We start from the raw sequence: 16,803 nt of genomic DNA, 5'->3' as shown, positions 1-16,803 counted from the left end.
ATAAAGAAACTGAAGCTAAAGATCCGGATTGAGTGACTTGCCCAAAGGAGCTGCCAGAAGAACTGAGACTAAAAACCACACCTTTGTTGTTTTCACAACTCTTACCCATTACCTTCTGTACCCAATTATGCAATGCCCCAGCTGAAAGAGTTCAATCATTTTTAGAATCCTCTGCAGAATCCCTGGGCTCTCTATAGCTGACTCATCATCCTCATGATAGATTTCAAGAACATCTATTTAAAAGTCTATCTAAATTATTTACTTATATTCCGAAGCCAAATTACTCTCAGATCCCTTCTCTCTTTAGGATATTTCTGTCTTATTGCATTTAAATAATCTTATTCATAAGCCTCCTGAAATGCCACTTCATCTACAAACAGCCAGTCAGGACAAAGAAAAAGTACTCCTTCTTAAGGGGTTGTAAACTCTTTTGATCACTTAGTAAGAATATATGTACTCAGTAATACAAATGAGGTGAAAGGCCTGGTGCCTTCCTTTTGCAAAGCTTACAACCTAACTGATACATACGAGAGGCACAAATACAAAACTAAGGAGCAACTCCATGTAACTTGGATCAAATATAAGAAACTTGAAATAAACGAGAAAATTTATAGGACACGTCATAAAACATATACCTTTTGTACTACAGAAGTCAAAGACAATGCCCTGCAGTTTTCATAATGAAAGTTTAATAAATACTAAATAACTACAGACATCTCTTTGACATGGTAATTATGCAGTACAAAAGATAAAACTATCATATTTTTTCAATTATTTTGTTTTAAGGGAGTAAGAGGGGTTTCTCTTATTCTAGTTGTTGCCATGAAAGAGCAGCTTTCTTATTGTGCCAAGTTGGTACAATAACTATCAAAGATGGGAAAAATATAGACAGTCCTTGCTCTGCACAGTAGTACAGAACTGGAAAAGTGATCATGCAAGATGAAACCATGCAAAGTGATCCTAATAATGAGAAAATGTACAACTGTCTATGACCGTTTAGAAAACTGTCAAAACATTAAAAACTCTGATGGTTATAAAGGCACAGGAAAATGAAAAAAGTAAAGAAAACTAATATTTATTTAGTACGCTGTGTTATTTATAGTGCACCAATTAAAACATTAGGAACACGGAGAATTGAAGGACTTTATTTGTAAAACTCAAGCACAATTTAAACAGTGCTTGCTTTCTTGACATATAACTTACAAGCAAGCATCTTTCCTGAACCTTGGCAAACTGTCATACTCCTTTCTAAGTCTGGATCAACTTCAAATATGTTACTTGCACTTTCAAGGTCAGAAATATCCCTGTTCCTTTAATGAGATATTTTTGCCAGCATCAATCCCTCCGGGATAATTTCATCCTTTTCAACACAACCAGTTCACTCATGTGTGTGGAAGAGTTTGCCTTTACTAAGTTCCTATGGCTGCATTTCTGAAGTCCCTCAATCTGGTAGTGTCAAGAGTCTCACAGTTATATATTCTAAAATTCCACTGCATTTCATTCAAATTTCACTTCCAGCACTATCACTTTTTGTTTCTTTGCTACACTTTCATCTTTCTTGGCTAATTCCCCCTTTCAGTAATCCAGTTTTACAAATGTTACATGAGTTTATCAATGGATACAAGGAAGCAACAATGCTTTGCGCTCTGTGAGTGAACAACGTAACAGCTGTATAAGGACCATTCACTGACAAGATGCTGAAAGGATGAGGTACCATTTCACACCAGTCAGAATGGCTGCGATCCAAAAGTCTACAAATAATAAATGCTGGAGAGGGTGTGGAGAAAAGGGAACCCTCTTACACTGTTGGTGGGAATGCAAATTAGTACAGCCACTATGGAGAACAGTGTGGAGATTCCTTAAAAAACTGGAAATAGAACTGCCTTATGATCCAGCAATCCCACTGCTGGGCATACACACTGAGGAAACCAGAAGGGAAAGAGACACGTGTACCCCAATGTTCATCGCAGCACTGTTTATAATAGCCAGGACATGGAAGCAACCTAGATGTCCATCAGCAGATGAATGGATAAGAAAGCTGTGGTACATATACACAATGGAGTATTACTCAGCCATTAAAAAGAATACATTTGAATCAGTTCTAATGAGGTGGATGAAACTGGAGACTATTATACAGAGTGAAGTAAGCCAGAAGGAAAAACATAAATACAGTATACTAACGCATGTATATGGAATTTAGAAAGATGGTAACGATAACCCTGTGTACGAGACAGCAAAAGAGACACTGATGTATAGAACAGTCTTATGGACTCTGTGGGAGAGGGTGGGAAGATTTGGGAGAATGTCATTGAAACATGTGAAATGTCATGTATGAAACGAGATGCCAGTCCAGGTTCAGTGCACGATGCTGGATGCTTGGGGCTGGTGCGCTGGGAAGGCCCAGGGGGATGGTATGGGGAGGTTGGGAGGGAGGAGGGTTCAGGATGGGTTGAATAAAAAAAAAAAAAAAAAAGATGCTGAAAGGAGTGGCATGATTGGTCACTGATTATGATGTGTATCTGCTGTCACATAATCACTGAAGAACTTGCATTATTTAACTAAAGCATGTTAACTGAAATTCATGCAGATTTGACCCATGCAAAGTGAGAAGTGCCTGTACACAGAACTGTGTGAAGACACTGGAGGGCAATCAATTGTAGGCAAGGTTAAGGAACTATGATCTCTAAGAGACAGAGAACACAGCAGTAAGGTGCAGACTGCCCTCAGCTTTTCCCTGGAGTGTATTTTCTAAATCCCAGCCAGGAAAGGGAGAATCTGAGCACAAAGCAAGGCTTACTGTTCTGAGAAAGCAGAGACTAGAGTCTGTGCCCCTACACAAGTGGAGGTATTTTGGTACATTCAGAGGGTATTCAGTTACAGTTCCAGAAACATCATGACTGTAAGTAAGGCCACTTTTTCCAAAAGCTAAAAACAGGAAGTTTATCCTGTCTTATGTCATGGGCAAAGCAATCTGTCTAATGCTAGGAAATTCAGGAAGAGAGGATGCTAGAACAGTACAAGCTAAGTAAGGGATGACCAAAGGTAGCTTCTTTGTGAAATTTTGTGCACAGAGGCTGCAATTTAAACTTGTACCACCAACCCTAAGATGTACCAACTACTCACAGGATACAGTTACTTCATACTTCATAAAGTGGTATTGTGAAACTAAACACTGCTATATTTACCATTTTGTAAACCCATCCAGAGTTGCTTGTGATCTTTTTTCTGCATTTCATTGATTACTTGACTTTTGTGCTTTAAAGCATCAGCTTCTTTCACACAAGACATAAAATGAGCTTCAATTACATCCTTAGATGGACAGTGTAGAAGGTCCTTTTCTGGAAAACTCTATCAAAAGAAAAAAATACACACATTAAACAGGTATGCACATTACAAAATTAGTGCCTCAAGAACTGTTATCTCCCACAATTTTTCAATATTTTAACCAAACCACCTCATACCTTCACAATAGAGATTTTGACATAACTCCAAATATTTTAAAAGTTAACTTAAAAATCTTTAGCTATCTGGCATAGTCTGACTTTCTCTAATCCCTGTGTGATATGGTATGAATTTATACAACTTGAAAAAAGATATGAAAGAGCAATTCTAAAAATATTAGGATGGCCAAAAAGTTGTTTCAGTTTCCCTGCCCTGAACAAACTTTTGGGCCAACCCAACAACTTTTTGACCAACTGTACCAAGTACTAGCAAGAATGAGGATGGAAAAGCAAAATGGTACAACCACTTTGGAAAACAGGCTGGCAGTTTCTTTAAAAAAGCAAACAAACATTTATCATCTGATATTCTGTAACTAGTATTTACTTAAGACCAATAAAAGCATGTGTCCACACAAAGAATTGTATATTAATGTTCATAGCTGCTTTATTTGCAGCAGTAAGAACACAGGAAACAACCCAAATGTCAACAGGTAAACAAATATATAAACTGTGGTATAAACTTATCTAAGTGTGCACTTTTAACATGTATAATTTGCTTTACGTCAATTAGAGCTTAACAAAGCTGTTAAAATGTAAGGTCAAATAGCTAAATTTACATTCTTTACCTTCACTGAATCTTTTAGGCAGTTGAGGCAAGGATCACTGGACAAATAGCATTTATGTAAATGAGATGACTAATGCACTTTTCACCAAAAAAAAAAAAAAGATATTAACAATAACAGCTAACTCTAATATAGAACACTTAGTATGTGACACTGTACCAAGACTTTTAATACGGATTATATAATTTTCATAACAACTCTTGAGGTAAACATTACTGTTATTGCTATTTTACAGATTAAAAATATATATAAATAAAGCTCTGGGAGTAAATACAATCGCACAGCTTGCAAGTGGTGGAGCTAGGATTAGTCTGACTCAACAGTCCCAGCTTTTAAACCACTATGCAATACCACTTCCTCCCTAAGACCTAAATATGTATTTAATGATTATATTCAAACATTATCTTACCAAAACAAGATATTGTTCTATAAGTCCTTTAATAAAAATTGAGTCAAATAATAATGGCAGAAAATAGCACTTAGTTACAGCCTACTCAAGCTATTGTATTAACAGAAAACACTCAATTACCCAAGTCATAGATAGCTCCTAAATGACAAGGAAATTTACCACAGATGCCTTCCTACCAAAAGAATAGGCACTTGATTACCTATGGCTATCTCCTAAATCACATTTTTAAAATACAAATTATCAGTCACATCTCCCTCTATTCTCACAGAGTTCAGGCCTACAGCTTCTGCTGAGTAAAACATGAGCCACTATATAACTACCCATTAGAGCAGAAGGAAACAGCTGAGACCACCAAATTGTCTCTCTTAGGTACAAAAGGATTCCAGATTCACGGTGCTCTTGAACTAGAAGCCCATGAAGAATTAAGATGGATGCTTTCAGACACAGGCACACAAAGGCAAAGAAGAGGAGAAAATATAAAATTTCATAACAACGAGAAGGCAAAAGAGTATGCGTGACAGACAAAACTAAAAGATGAGAGAGATATGGGCAACAGAGAGTGTCCATGCCTCAAGCAACTTTACAGTCAGCTATATTTGCTTTCTATTAGCTAGACTGAAGGGATTTACCCTGGCTTCTGGACCAGGACAAAGAATTGAGTGCATATCATATCAATTCTATTACAGTCAAATGGACAAGCATTATGATAATTATTGCTACTTAAAAAAAATTTTAGTTTTGTTATACTTGATCTATAAAATTAGATGGGCTTTATTCAGATATTATACAGTTCACTGTGCTGCTAATTATCCATTCTGGTTATGAATGTGTGGCAGAAAATATAAAAGTTCATACTCCAAAAAAAGACTGTTTTCATGTAGTCTGAATTATGACCTGAAAAGTTCAAGTGTTAGTCGCTCAGTTGTGTCCAACTCTCTGTGACCCCATGGGCTATAGTTCACCAGGCTCCTCTGTCCATGAAATTCTCCAAGCAAGAATACTGGAGTGGGTTGTCATTTCTTCCTCCAGGGGAACTTCCTGACCCAGGGATTGAACCCAGGTCTCATGCATTACAGGCAGATTCTTTACCATTTGAGCCACCAGGGGAAGACCTAGTTGAGCTCAAAAACTGTTAGAATTTCTTAAAATTGTATGCAACCTGATTATGAAAAAAAAAAAGGAGTTAGATCTCTCAAACCACCAGTTTGAGAAATCAGGAGGAAAAAAAAAAATCCCACCATTTTTTATTGCTGCATCAGCATAGGCTGCTAATTCTTTCAATGGCTCTTACAACCAGAACGGTACTGAGGTTTTGCTTTTCCCAGACTTCCATTGCTTTGCAGGTTTCTAAACTTCTAATGCTGACACCTATAACCGATAGCTGACAATTCCAAATAATCAGTCTTTATAGTAAAAGAGAGGGGTCTGTCAAGAGAGTGCGTATTTGTACACCTACCCTTCCACAGAGAATGCCCTACATCTCTATGTAGGAGAGAGGTGGACTCTAGTGAACTCTGGGGAAGCACGAGAGCAGAAACAGCCTGCTATGCTTAGGCAGCCATAGCAGCTGAATTAACAGTTGCCACGAATACAGCGTCAAAGGTCTTGGCCAAACCCCTCAGATCCTTTTTATGAAATGCTCTTCTTCCCATGATGAGCTTGCGCTGGGGTGGGAAATCTTCTTTTTGAAAGCTTCACAATAAAATTACAAGCAGAATCTCTATTTGTTACATTACATTTCTAAATCTCTTCTTACATAATCTTGTCAGTCCAAACAAATTCTTGCAAATAAAGGCAGCAACTTCAACACCATGTTTTACTTGCTTTCATTTATCTTCCAAGTCAGAATCCTGATAAACTATATCTAATTTCACTTTTACCCTGAAAGGTTCCATTTACTTATGTAATATTACCTGTGTCCTTTAGATAAAATATTAATCCAGGCAGCCTGGAATATGTCCAGACATATTAGAAATAACCAAATAATACTAAATGAAACACTAAATTGAAACTACTTACAAAGTGAGTGGGGGGGAGGGAGAGTCCATTCAATCTATTAATAATAGTATCATAAGCTGTATTATGACAATAGAGCAAAACAAAAAATCATCTTCCATGTAACGCTGAGTCCTCCTCCTCCCTGTTTCCCACCAGCCATCAAGTTCTGTTCAATCTCCACCCTAAATAAATCTGAGAGTTTTGATGAAAATGGGTACTAAATTTTGTCAAAAGCTTTTTTTGCATATGTTCATCACATCATGATTTCTCTACTTTTTCTGCTAATGTGTTAAATTTACATCAATTCATTGACAATGAAAGTTGAGTCACTCTTGTATTTGTGGGAAATTATAACATGGTCACGGTGTATTATCCTTTTTCACGTTGCTGGATTTGATTTGCTTGTATTTTTCTGAGTGTCTGCATCTAAGCTCATCAGAAATGTTGGCCTGCAATTTTCTTTTAATATCTTTACTACGGCCTGTAAAACAAGTTAGGAATTATTCTCTCCCCTTCTATTTCTGGAAAAAGTCTAAAGACTGATATTGTTTAATTCCTTAAATATTTGCTAGAATTTACCACGCATGAAACTAGGCAAGGAATTTTACTTTGTGAGAACGTTTCTTTTAAATTACAAATTCAACCTTTATATATATATATATATATATATTTAGGGGCTATTCATATCTGCTACTTCTTTTTACTGAATTTATCCATTTATCAAATTTACTGGCATAAAGTTGTTCATAATATTTCTTACTATCCTATTAATACTTAACAGGATGTAGTATTTTTCATTCCTGATATCAGAAATTGTGTTTTTGTACTATACAAAGTTTTTCAATTCCCTCTAAGCACTGCTTTAGGTGACTCTCACCAACTTTAATATGTTGTGTTTCCACTATCATTCAGCTTGAAATACTTTAAAACCTCCCTTGTGATTTCTTCTTTGCTGTTGTTCAGTTGTTTTGTCAGACACTCTGCAACACTACGGGTTGTTAGCACGCCAGGCTTCCCTGTCCTTCACTCTCTCTCAGAGTTTGCTCAAATTCATGTCCATTGAGCAAGTGATGCCATCTAACTATCTCATCCTCTGCTGCCCTTTTCTCCTTTGCCTTCGATCTTTCCCAGCATCAGGGTCTTTTGCAATGAGTCGGCTCTTCATATTAGGTGGCCAAAATATTGGAACTTCAGCTTCCACGTGAGTTCTTCCAATGAATATTCAGGAAAGATTTCCTTTAGGATTGACTGGTTTGATCTCCTTGCTTCCAAGAGACTCTCGAGAGTCTTCTCTAGCACCACAGTTCAAAATCATCCATTATTTGGTGCTCAGCCTTCTTTATGGTCCAGCACTCACATCCATACCTGACTACTGGAAAACCCATAGCTTTGACTATATGGACCTTTGTTGGCAAAGTAATGTCTCTGCTTTTGAATATGCTGTATAGCTTTGTCATAGCTTTCCTTCCAAGGAGCAAGTGTCCTTTAATTTCATGGTTGCAGTCACCATCATCAGTGATTTTGGAGCCCAAGAAAATAAAATCTGTCACTGCTTCTACTTTTTCTCCTTCTATTTGCCATGAAGTGATGGCACAGGATGTCATGATCTTAAGTCAACTGTTCCATGTGAAGTTCTAACTGTTGCTTCTTAACTTGCATACAGGTTTCTCAGGAGACAGGTATGGTGGTCTGGTATTCCCATCTCTTTAAGAATTTTCCATTTTGTTGTGATCCACACAGTCAAAGGTTTTAGCATAGTCAATGAAGCAGATGTTTTTCTGGAATCCCCTTGCTTTCTCTATGATCCAATGAACGTTGGCAATTTGATCTCTGGTTCCTCTGCCTTTTCTAAACCCAGCTTGTACATGTGGAAGTTCTTGGTTCACATACTGTTGAAGTTTAATTTAAAGGATTTTGAGCATAATCTTACTAGCATGAGAAATGAGCACAACTGTATGGTAGCCTGAACATTCTTTGACATTGCTCTTCTTCGGGATTGAAATAAAACTGAATTTTTCCAGTCCCATGGCCACTGCTGAGTTTTCCAAATTTGCTGACATATTGAATGTAGAACTTCAATAGCATCATCTTTTAGGATTTTAAATAGCTCAGCTGAAATTCCATTATTTCCACTAACTTTGTTGGTACTTAATGCTTCCTAAGGCTCACTTGACTTTACACTCCAGGATGTCTGGCTCTAAGTGAGTGACCACACCATCATGGTTATCTGGGTCATTAAGACCTTTTTTGTATAGTTCATATGAGTATTCTTGCTACTACTTCCTAATATCTTCTGCTTCTATTAGGTCCTGACTGTTTCTGTCCTTTATCATGCCCATCCTTGCATGAAATGTTCCCTTGATCTCTCCAACTTTCTTGAAGAGATCTCTAGTCTTTCCCATTCTATTGCTTTTCTCTACTTCTTTGCATTGTTCATTTAAGAAAGCCTTCTCATCTCTCCCTGCAATTCTCTGGAACTCTGCATTCAGTTCAGTATATCCTTCCCTTTCTCCCTTGCTTTTCACTTCTCTGCTTTCCTCAGCTATTTGTAAAGACTTCCTAGATGATCATTTTGCCTCTTGCATTTCTTTTTATTTGGGACCCACAAGTAAGTAAGTGAGGATTTTGCAGACTCATCCTTTAGACAAATGTGGTCACCTATTTTACTTACACATATTAACCCTTCCTTAAAATTATATTGGCGGTGGTGATTTAGTCACCAAGTCCTGTCTGGCTCTTTGCGACCCCATGGACTATAGCCCGCCAGGCTCCTCTGTCCATGGGATTTCCCAGGCAAGAATACTAGAGTGAGTTGCCATTTCCTTCCCCAGGGGGTCTTCCTGACCCAGGGACTGAACCCACGTCTCCTGCACTGCAGGCAGGTTCTTTACTGCTGAACCACCAGTGAAGCCCAAAATATACTATTATCACCTTAAACTATCATTTCTGTTTTAAAGAAAAGGTCATCTTTTCTATTTATCATTTATTTACCATTTCCAATGCTCTTCATTCTTGCCCATAGCTTCTTTCAGTGCTTTAACATATCATTCCATTTTCCTTCGTTCTCCACTATTTGATGAAAAGTCAGCCATCGTTTACCTACTGTTCTCTTTTATGTGTCATTTTTTGGTGGCTGTTTTCAAGATTTTCTGTTTATAACTGGCTTTCAAAGATTATAATGTGCCTGGGTGTATTTTTCTATATAGTTATTTGCTTTAGATTTGCTGAGCTTCTCTGAAACATAGACTTGTGTTTTCTCCTCCAAATTTGGAAAATTACTAACCATTGTGTCTTTTTACAAAAAAAAAAAACAACTGAGATATAATTCATATACAACTCATTTTAAATTGACCATTTTGAAGACTAGAACCCAGTAGTTTTTAGTATGCAATTTACTATAACATTAATGTGGTATCTGAAACCACATCAATAAACATTCGACCTCTGTTACATTAAAATTACTGATGCTAATCATGTACTTTGAATGAATCTTTTACACATGCATAATTTTACAACATCATGCACTGGTTATTTGGAATATATTTGTTTACTAAGTTAAGGGTAAATGTTCTCCAAATGTTTTCACATTACCCTATATAAAATCTCTTAAAATCTGACATGATGGTAAACCAATCATAAAGATTCTAAGCCTTTCCTATCATTATTACAATCCATCAACTAATTCAATCAATAATTACAGACAGCCTAGAATCCAATGCCAGCTAGGTACCATAAAATGTGTGTGAGTGTCTTTTGTGTCTTTCACTCATATATCTCAGGCTCCTAGAACACTGCTTGGCTGGTCCACAGTAGACTGAGTATTAGTTGAATGAATAAACAAACAGGTAGGTATGATGTATCTTAACCTAGATTTCAAAGTTTTTTAGTGTATGACACACACACACACACATAATCTAACTACCAGAATTACTTTGCAACATAATGGGAAAGACCTGCTAGGCAACATGGAACCTCTACACTTATGCTTGAAGTAGTTTTACATTCATACTATCCTGAACATGAATTATTATACATACAGGCAGACTTGGCTTTTCATAGTAACTGAAACTCATGTATACCAGAACCATGTCCTCCCTCTGTATGGTTTCATAGTAACTAACGTCTGTGGGAACATGGTGCTATCTAAAGCATTTTAGTCCAAATATTAGGGAAATAAATGTCAACGAACCATAAATTCAATTTTAGAAAAATGGGAAGGAAAGCAACTTAGAAAGATATGGAAAGCCTCTGGGCACTCACTTTTTTTTTTTTTTTTTTTGGGCACTCACTTTGAGTAAGTGTCCCAGCTAAGTCACTTCAGTCGTGTCCGACTCCGTGTGACCCCATAGATGGCAGCCCACCAGGCTCCCCCGTCCCTGGGATTCTCCAGGCAAGAACACTGGAGTGGGTTGCCATTTCCTTTTCCAATGCATGAAAGTGAAAAAATAAAGTGAAGTCGCTCAATCATGTCCAACTCCTGGTGACGCCATGTACTGCAGCCCACCAGGCCCCTCCGTCCATGGGATTTGCCAGGCAAGTGTCCCTAATGCAAAGCAAATCAGACTTCTAAATGACTTTTCAAACTCTTAACATGTTTCGCTCCCACTATATCTCACATTTGAGAATCACTGCCTAGTGATCAACTAATAGAAGGGGTCCTGTCCTTCAGCAGTACTTGTGAACTGCTTATGTGGTAGGGCATGGAAAATCAGGGTGGTTAGAGAGAGAGATGAGATTTTTATAAAATACTGAGACAAAATTAGGTTACAATAAAACTAGCCTGGAATCTTGAAAAACCACAGGAATTAATATTTCTCAAAACAGACTTATATCAAGTCTTTGGCTTTCTGTCTCCTAACACTTCTCTTCATTCCATCAAAACAGTCTTAGAGTTACTCATTGTTAGGTTGCCTCCTTCCCCATTCTCATGCCTACATGCACTCTGGATTTTGCTGTCCCTAATAAAAATAATTCCAAAATATTTAATTTCAAACATGGAGTGTCTAGCTCCAATAAAGAACAGGCACTCATACATTAAATGTTTAAATGGTTGTGCCAAAAGTAAAAAAGAAATCGAAGGACATCTTACACATAAACACAAATGGTAGTTTAGCAAATAAAAGTATCATGGGAAAGCATAACAACTTAAAATTCTACTCTAAGGCTATTTACTAAGTAGTACCACAAATGAGACAAATGGAATATGCTATATAGACTATACCTTAAAATGTACTGTGATGTTCCAAGGAAGAGCTGAACTTGATGCAAGAAGATCAAATAGCAAACCAATTGGATAATGCCTAAAAATTAAAGAGTACATTATAAGAAAAAATTAATATTTAAAGTTAAACTACAAATGCAAAATAAGTTTCAAGTACATTTTAACATCAAGTATTAGGGGACTTTAACCACAAATCACAGGAAGGTGATATTTTACAGTTACTTGCTTGGGCTAGTATGGCAAGTTTTCAGGCATCAGGGTTTTACTCCCCCCTAGCCATTTCATTCGCCAGGGAATTTTCAATATACATAATGAAACTGTACTAAGAAACGTTTTATCAGGCATGAGCACTGTTATGTCACAGTATTGCAACACTTAATTATCATATCAGTATTCATTTTGGATGATGAGCTTTTTTTAAAAACAACTTAAATTTTACAATTTTAAGAACTGAGAAGAGTACCTAAAGGGGCATGAAATCACTTATTTTGTACTTATTACTATTAACATTACAGCATATAAATTTCTAATCTTCTCTTTATGCAAATAATTCTAAATATAGATTAGGCTTATCCTTTACAAACTACTGTAACCTGTTTTTTTTTTTTATGTAACAATATGTCAATATTTTCTAAAGTCACTGAATATTCTTCTATAACCTAAATCTAAAGTTAAAAGAAAATAATAAATTAGCGACTTCTAAATAAGAGAACATTTCCTAATATAATCATTACTCACAGGGAAGCAAATTATTTAGTATCAAACAAGTTAACAATACAGATCTTGCAGACTTCAAAGAACAAACCTTATTTTTTACACCCTTTTAAAGAATCTAAAGTAACTTAATTATCAAAATTAAATAATCCCCCCAGCAAAGGCCAATAGAGGACTGCTTGGTTTTATGCACAGCCTTGTTCTTTCCTCCATAATATATTAGTGAATTACTCCTAGGTTTAAGAGCGGAAAACTTTGAAAATACATCAGTTTATTTCAAAATGAGTGACCCAAATATATTACCTGACCAAAATTCAAATATTAACTAACAGTATTTATGTTTGCCTACTATACAAACAAAATTATAATCTACATAATATAATTGTGGAAAAATCATCAGTCATTAGAGATCATATTTTTATTTAAAATGCATTCAGGATGAATGCCTTGCTAGTAAAATAAAACAGTGAGTAGTTTTAGTCATGTATGTGTTATATCTCTTTATAAAACCCTCAAACTTTTAACTGAATGTCAGTAACTAACACAAATCTTTCAAAACTAGAAATGAATATTATTTTGGATCAACTAAATTACAGCATGCTTTCTTTAGTAAATTCTGAAATCAGGAAAAAATCCAGCCTCAGTTAAAAACTGAAATAAAAACAGTAATTTAAAAAATACTGCACTATAAACAAGTTATAGATCCTATACACTTCTTGTCCTTCTCTCTGACCTCTTAAAATTGTACAAGCTCTATGTAACGCCATACATTTTCACAAAATAGACCTTTTTTAAGTCTTCACGTCCCTCTGAGGTATCTGTAATCAGATTAAAAATGAATGTGGGTACTTAAACTAAAAGAGCATACTGTCTTCCCAACTCTATGGGCCTTCCCAGTGGCTCAACTGTAAAGAATCCACCTGCAACACAGTAGACACAGGGGATGAAGGTTTGATCCCTAGGTCGGTAAGATCCCCTGGAGGAGAGCATGGCAACCCACTCTAGTATTCTTGCCAGGAAAATCTGATGGACAGAGGAGCCTGGCGGGCTACGGTCCATGAGGTCACAAAGAGTTGGACGTGACTGAAGCGGGTGAGCATGCACGCATCCACATAGTTAACCTATTGGATAGATTCACCAATAAGCCCATAAAATGACTAGCAATTCAGTGTTGTACACATTTTCTACTGTTCAAAAATGGAACTATACACAAATTCTTAAGTTAAATCAAATATTATTTTAAAACAACCTATAATACCATTTAAAAATCAAGTATAATTTTTAAAAAAAGTATTTGAGGTGCGCTGGGACGACCCAGAGGGAGGGTATGGGGAGGGAAGATGGAGGAGGGTTCAGGATGGGGAACACAGGTATACCTGTGGTGGATTCATTTCGATATTTGGCAAAACTAATACAACATTGTAAAGTTTAAAAATAAAATAAAATTTAAAAAAAAAAGTATTTGAGTCAGAATACAAGTTATATGTAGTAAGATTCAATGATCAATTATTTTTTACCCTCAATATTAAAAAAAAAAAAACCTGTAAGTGCACAGAATCTCAAACAGGGTAGATAAGAGCTGCTGAATGCATAAATCAAGATCCATAGAATAGTTAACCCTTGTTATACCAATAAAAATTCAATGGGCCCAATATTAGATTGTGAACTTCTTTTCTGTGCAGTTATAACTATTTTAAGATTAATATTTTATAACTTTCTTTCTTAAAAGTCTTCCAAAACTCACAATGAAAACTCACTTAAAAAAAAAGGAATAAGATTAGCAATTGCCATATGAATTCACTGGACCTTTTTATAAATCTAAGGTATACTGTGATATCTTGGTGATCTTATTTTTTTCCTCCATCTTGAAAAATTTTGCTACTTCATTCCAGGAATTATTTCATCATTATCAATTATTCCTAACTGGAAAAAAAAGATTGATAAGATTAGTAAGAATGGAAGAATAATGTTATACCTAGAAGAAAGATATAATAATTATCCTTCTTCCATCTTCTTACTTTGTCACCTGAAACATTACATCGTATTTCAACAAAGTATAAAATAAGGATGCAGACCTCATCTTTGGAGTCTGCTTTCAGCTCTCATTAACACAGGTGAAAATTCAAAATGTCTTATTTTCCACCTATATTGACAGAGAAAGACTACACAATTAGATAAATCAGAAGAGTTTTGCAAAGAGACACAAACCAGTACTTTAGATTTTAATGACATTGGTAAAATGATCATTTAACTAAAATCTCAGACTATGAGTCTTTAGATAATATCCTTTCAATGAATTTTATAAAACTTAAGAACTAATGAATGAACAGTGTATTTCAAAGGACATATGGCATTCTTATCCACATAATCAAAGAAAGTATTTCTTCATATAGTATTTTATGAGTAGAACCTAAACTATTTCATTTTTGAAAAAGCAAGAGTGTCAGTATTCTTATCTTTAATGCTATATGTACTCTGCAATTTTCTTGACAGTTCAGTTCAGTTCAGTTCAGTTCAGTCACTCAGTCCAAGTCTTTGTGACCCCATGAACTGCAGCACGCCAGGCCTCCCTGTCCATCATCAACTCCCGGAGTCCACCCAAACCCATGTCCATTGAGTCGGTGATGCCATCCAACCATCTCATCCTCTTGTCATCCCCTTCTCCTCCTGCTCTGACAGAAAGTGGGCAAATGTTAAAAGCAGATTTGTAAACAAAGATGACTGGAAGGAATTAGATGATGTAGAAATTAAAAAGAACTGGACTGAATGTTTACTCATATAAAAAAGAAATTATTTTACAATATAATCATGATATAAGGCTTTAATAATTTTGCAAAGCACTGCTGTTAAGCGCACAAAGAGCCAGAAGTAATGATAAGTTAGAACCTCATAGAGGTCTATTTGAATGTTTGATAACTAATGAGCAGTTATTTGCGTTGAGGACACTGCCCATTTTTGATATATATACATTCAAAACCAGCGAAAACATGGAGCAAAAATTTGAATTTCTGTATTTAAACGCTTAGTAAAATTTCTAATAAAGTTATTATACACCATTCCTTTATTCTTCTCTAAATTATTTATAAAGTGACTTAAATATATATATATACACACACATATAAAGTTTACTGGTCTCAGTAAATGATGATGATTTTTCTTGATATACTAAAGATTAGGATGGAAATTTAAGTATGATAATTTCTAAAATATATTAAAATTTAAAACTTGTAAAATATTACCAAAAAGCATTCTAAATAAAACAATATCTAATAGTTAACCTGTAACAAACATTAAAAATAAAACTAAGCCAGAAAAATATAGGAGTAAAATAACTATTTACTTATATATACTGTCAAAGTATACAGATCATATGTGGATCATCAATGCAGTTGTTTATGTCAGAATGATTCTGATGCAAGTATACTAACTCCAAACAAATACACCACCTGAATTAACTGGTCCCAAGACTCCTTATTTCTGGTGAATCTATTAATATGCAAGAAAATCTAAAAAACAGAACTGGATAACAGTTAAAGTACTGACTTATTCTTACACTATAATCTGATTTATGTCAAAAATTTCAAAAGTAGTAATTTGCACAATTCTTCTAAATGGATAGTCTATATAGTTTTGTTGCTGCTGCTAAGTCGCTTCAGTTGTGTCCGACTCTGTGGGACCCCATAGACGGCAGCCCACCAGGCTCCCCCATCCCTGGGATTCTCCAGGCAAGAACACTGGAGTGGGTTGCCATTTCCTTCTCCAACGCATGCAAGTGAAAAGTGAAAGTGAAGTTGCTCAGTCGTGTCCGACTCCTAGCGACCCCATGGACTGCAGCCTACCAGGCTCCTCCGTCCATGGGATTTTCCAGGCTCCTAACCTATAATACAGAAACCACATAAGCCATAACTATGAGTAAATTGTAATGTAGCCTTTTGGCTGTTACATCGCTACTCCTGCCAGTTTAACCTAAATTTAATAGAAAAAGAAGTAGTGAGGACTTGAACCTGAATATACCCAGAAGACACAACCAGGAGACGTTCAATCTACTGTGCAGTAAAAACTGACTGCACCAGAATAGTGTTACACCTACTTTCACATTTTATTCTTTTTTTTCTTCCTTAAATTGCTCTAGCCTTTTCTAAATTCAATCCTCAAAATGAATTAACAATTTTTCTGCATAAGTTGTTGCTTCTTTACCCTTTTATTACTGGTAAAACACATGGACGTATTGTACATGGTATAGCAGTAACAGGTACGCTCTGAGGTCAGCCAAGGGTGCTCATTCTAGTCTAAACATCTGAATTAGATAGCAAACCAGTATTTTAAGACTAGCTTTGAAAGGAATGTTCCCTACATTCTAGAGAACTATTGTCCCACTCCATTTCATTTAAATAAATG

General features: G+C 35.8%; 1 protein-coding gene across 9 annotated transcripts in view; it reads right to left on the bottom strand.

The window, feature by feature from the left end:
- ATG5 (autophagy related 5) overlaps nucleotides 1–16,803 on the bottom strand; it is a 146,057-nt gene that overhangs the window by 104,340 nt on the left and 24,914 nt on the right. For all 9 annotated transcript variants that reach the window (XM_086317523.1, XM_086317527.1, XM_086317521.1 and 6 more), the window contains 2 exons: nucleotides 11,692–11,770; nucleotides 3,186–3,348 (listed from right to left, as the gene is read on the bottom strand). In XM_086317523.1, the coding sequence (XP_086173649.1) occupies nucleotides 3,186–3,348; nucleotides 11,692–11,770 (242 nt within the window). The remainder of the gene's footprint in view (nucleotides 1–3,185; nucleotides 3,349–11,691; nucleotides 11,771–16,803) is intronic.

The sequence above is a fragment of the Bos grunniens genome, chromosome 9, assembly GCF_055505025.1.
Source record: "Bos grunniens cultivar Pamir isolate PY7600 chromosome 9, Bosgru_T2T1.0, whole genome shotgun sequence".
Taxonomy (NCBI): Eukaryota; Metazoa; Chordata; class Mammalia; order Artiodactyla; family Bovidae; genus Bos; species Bos grunniens.
This window is presented reverse-complemented; position numbering and strand designations above follow the sequence as displayed.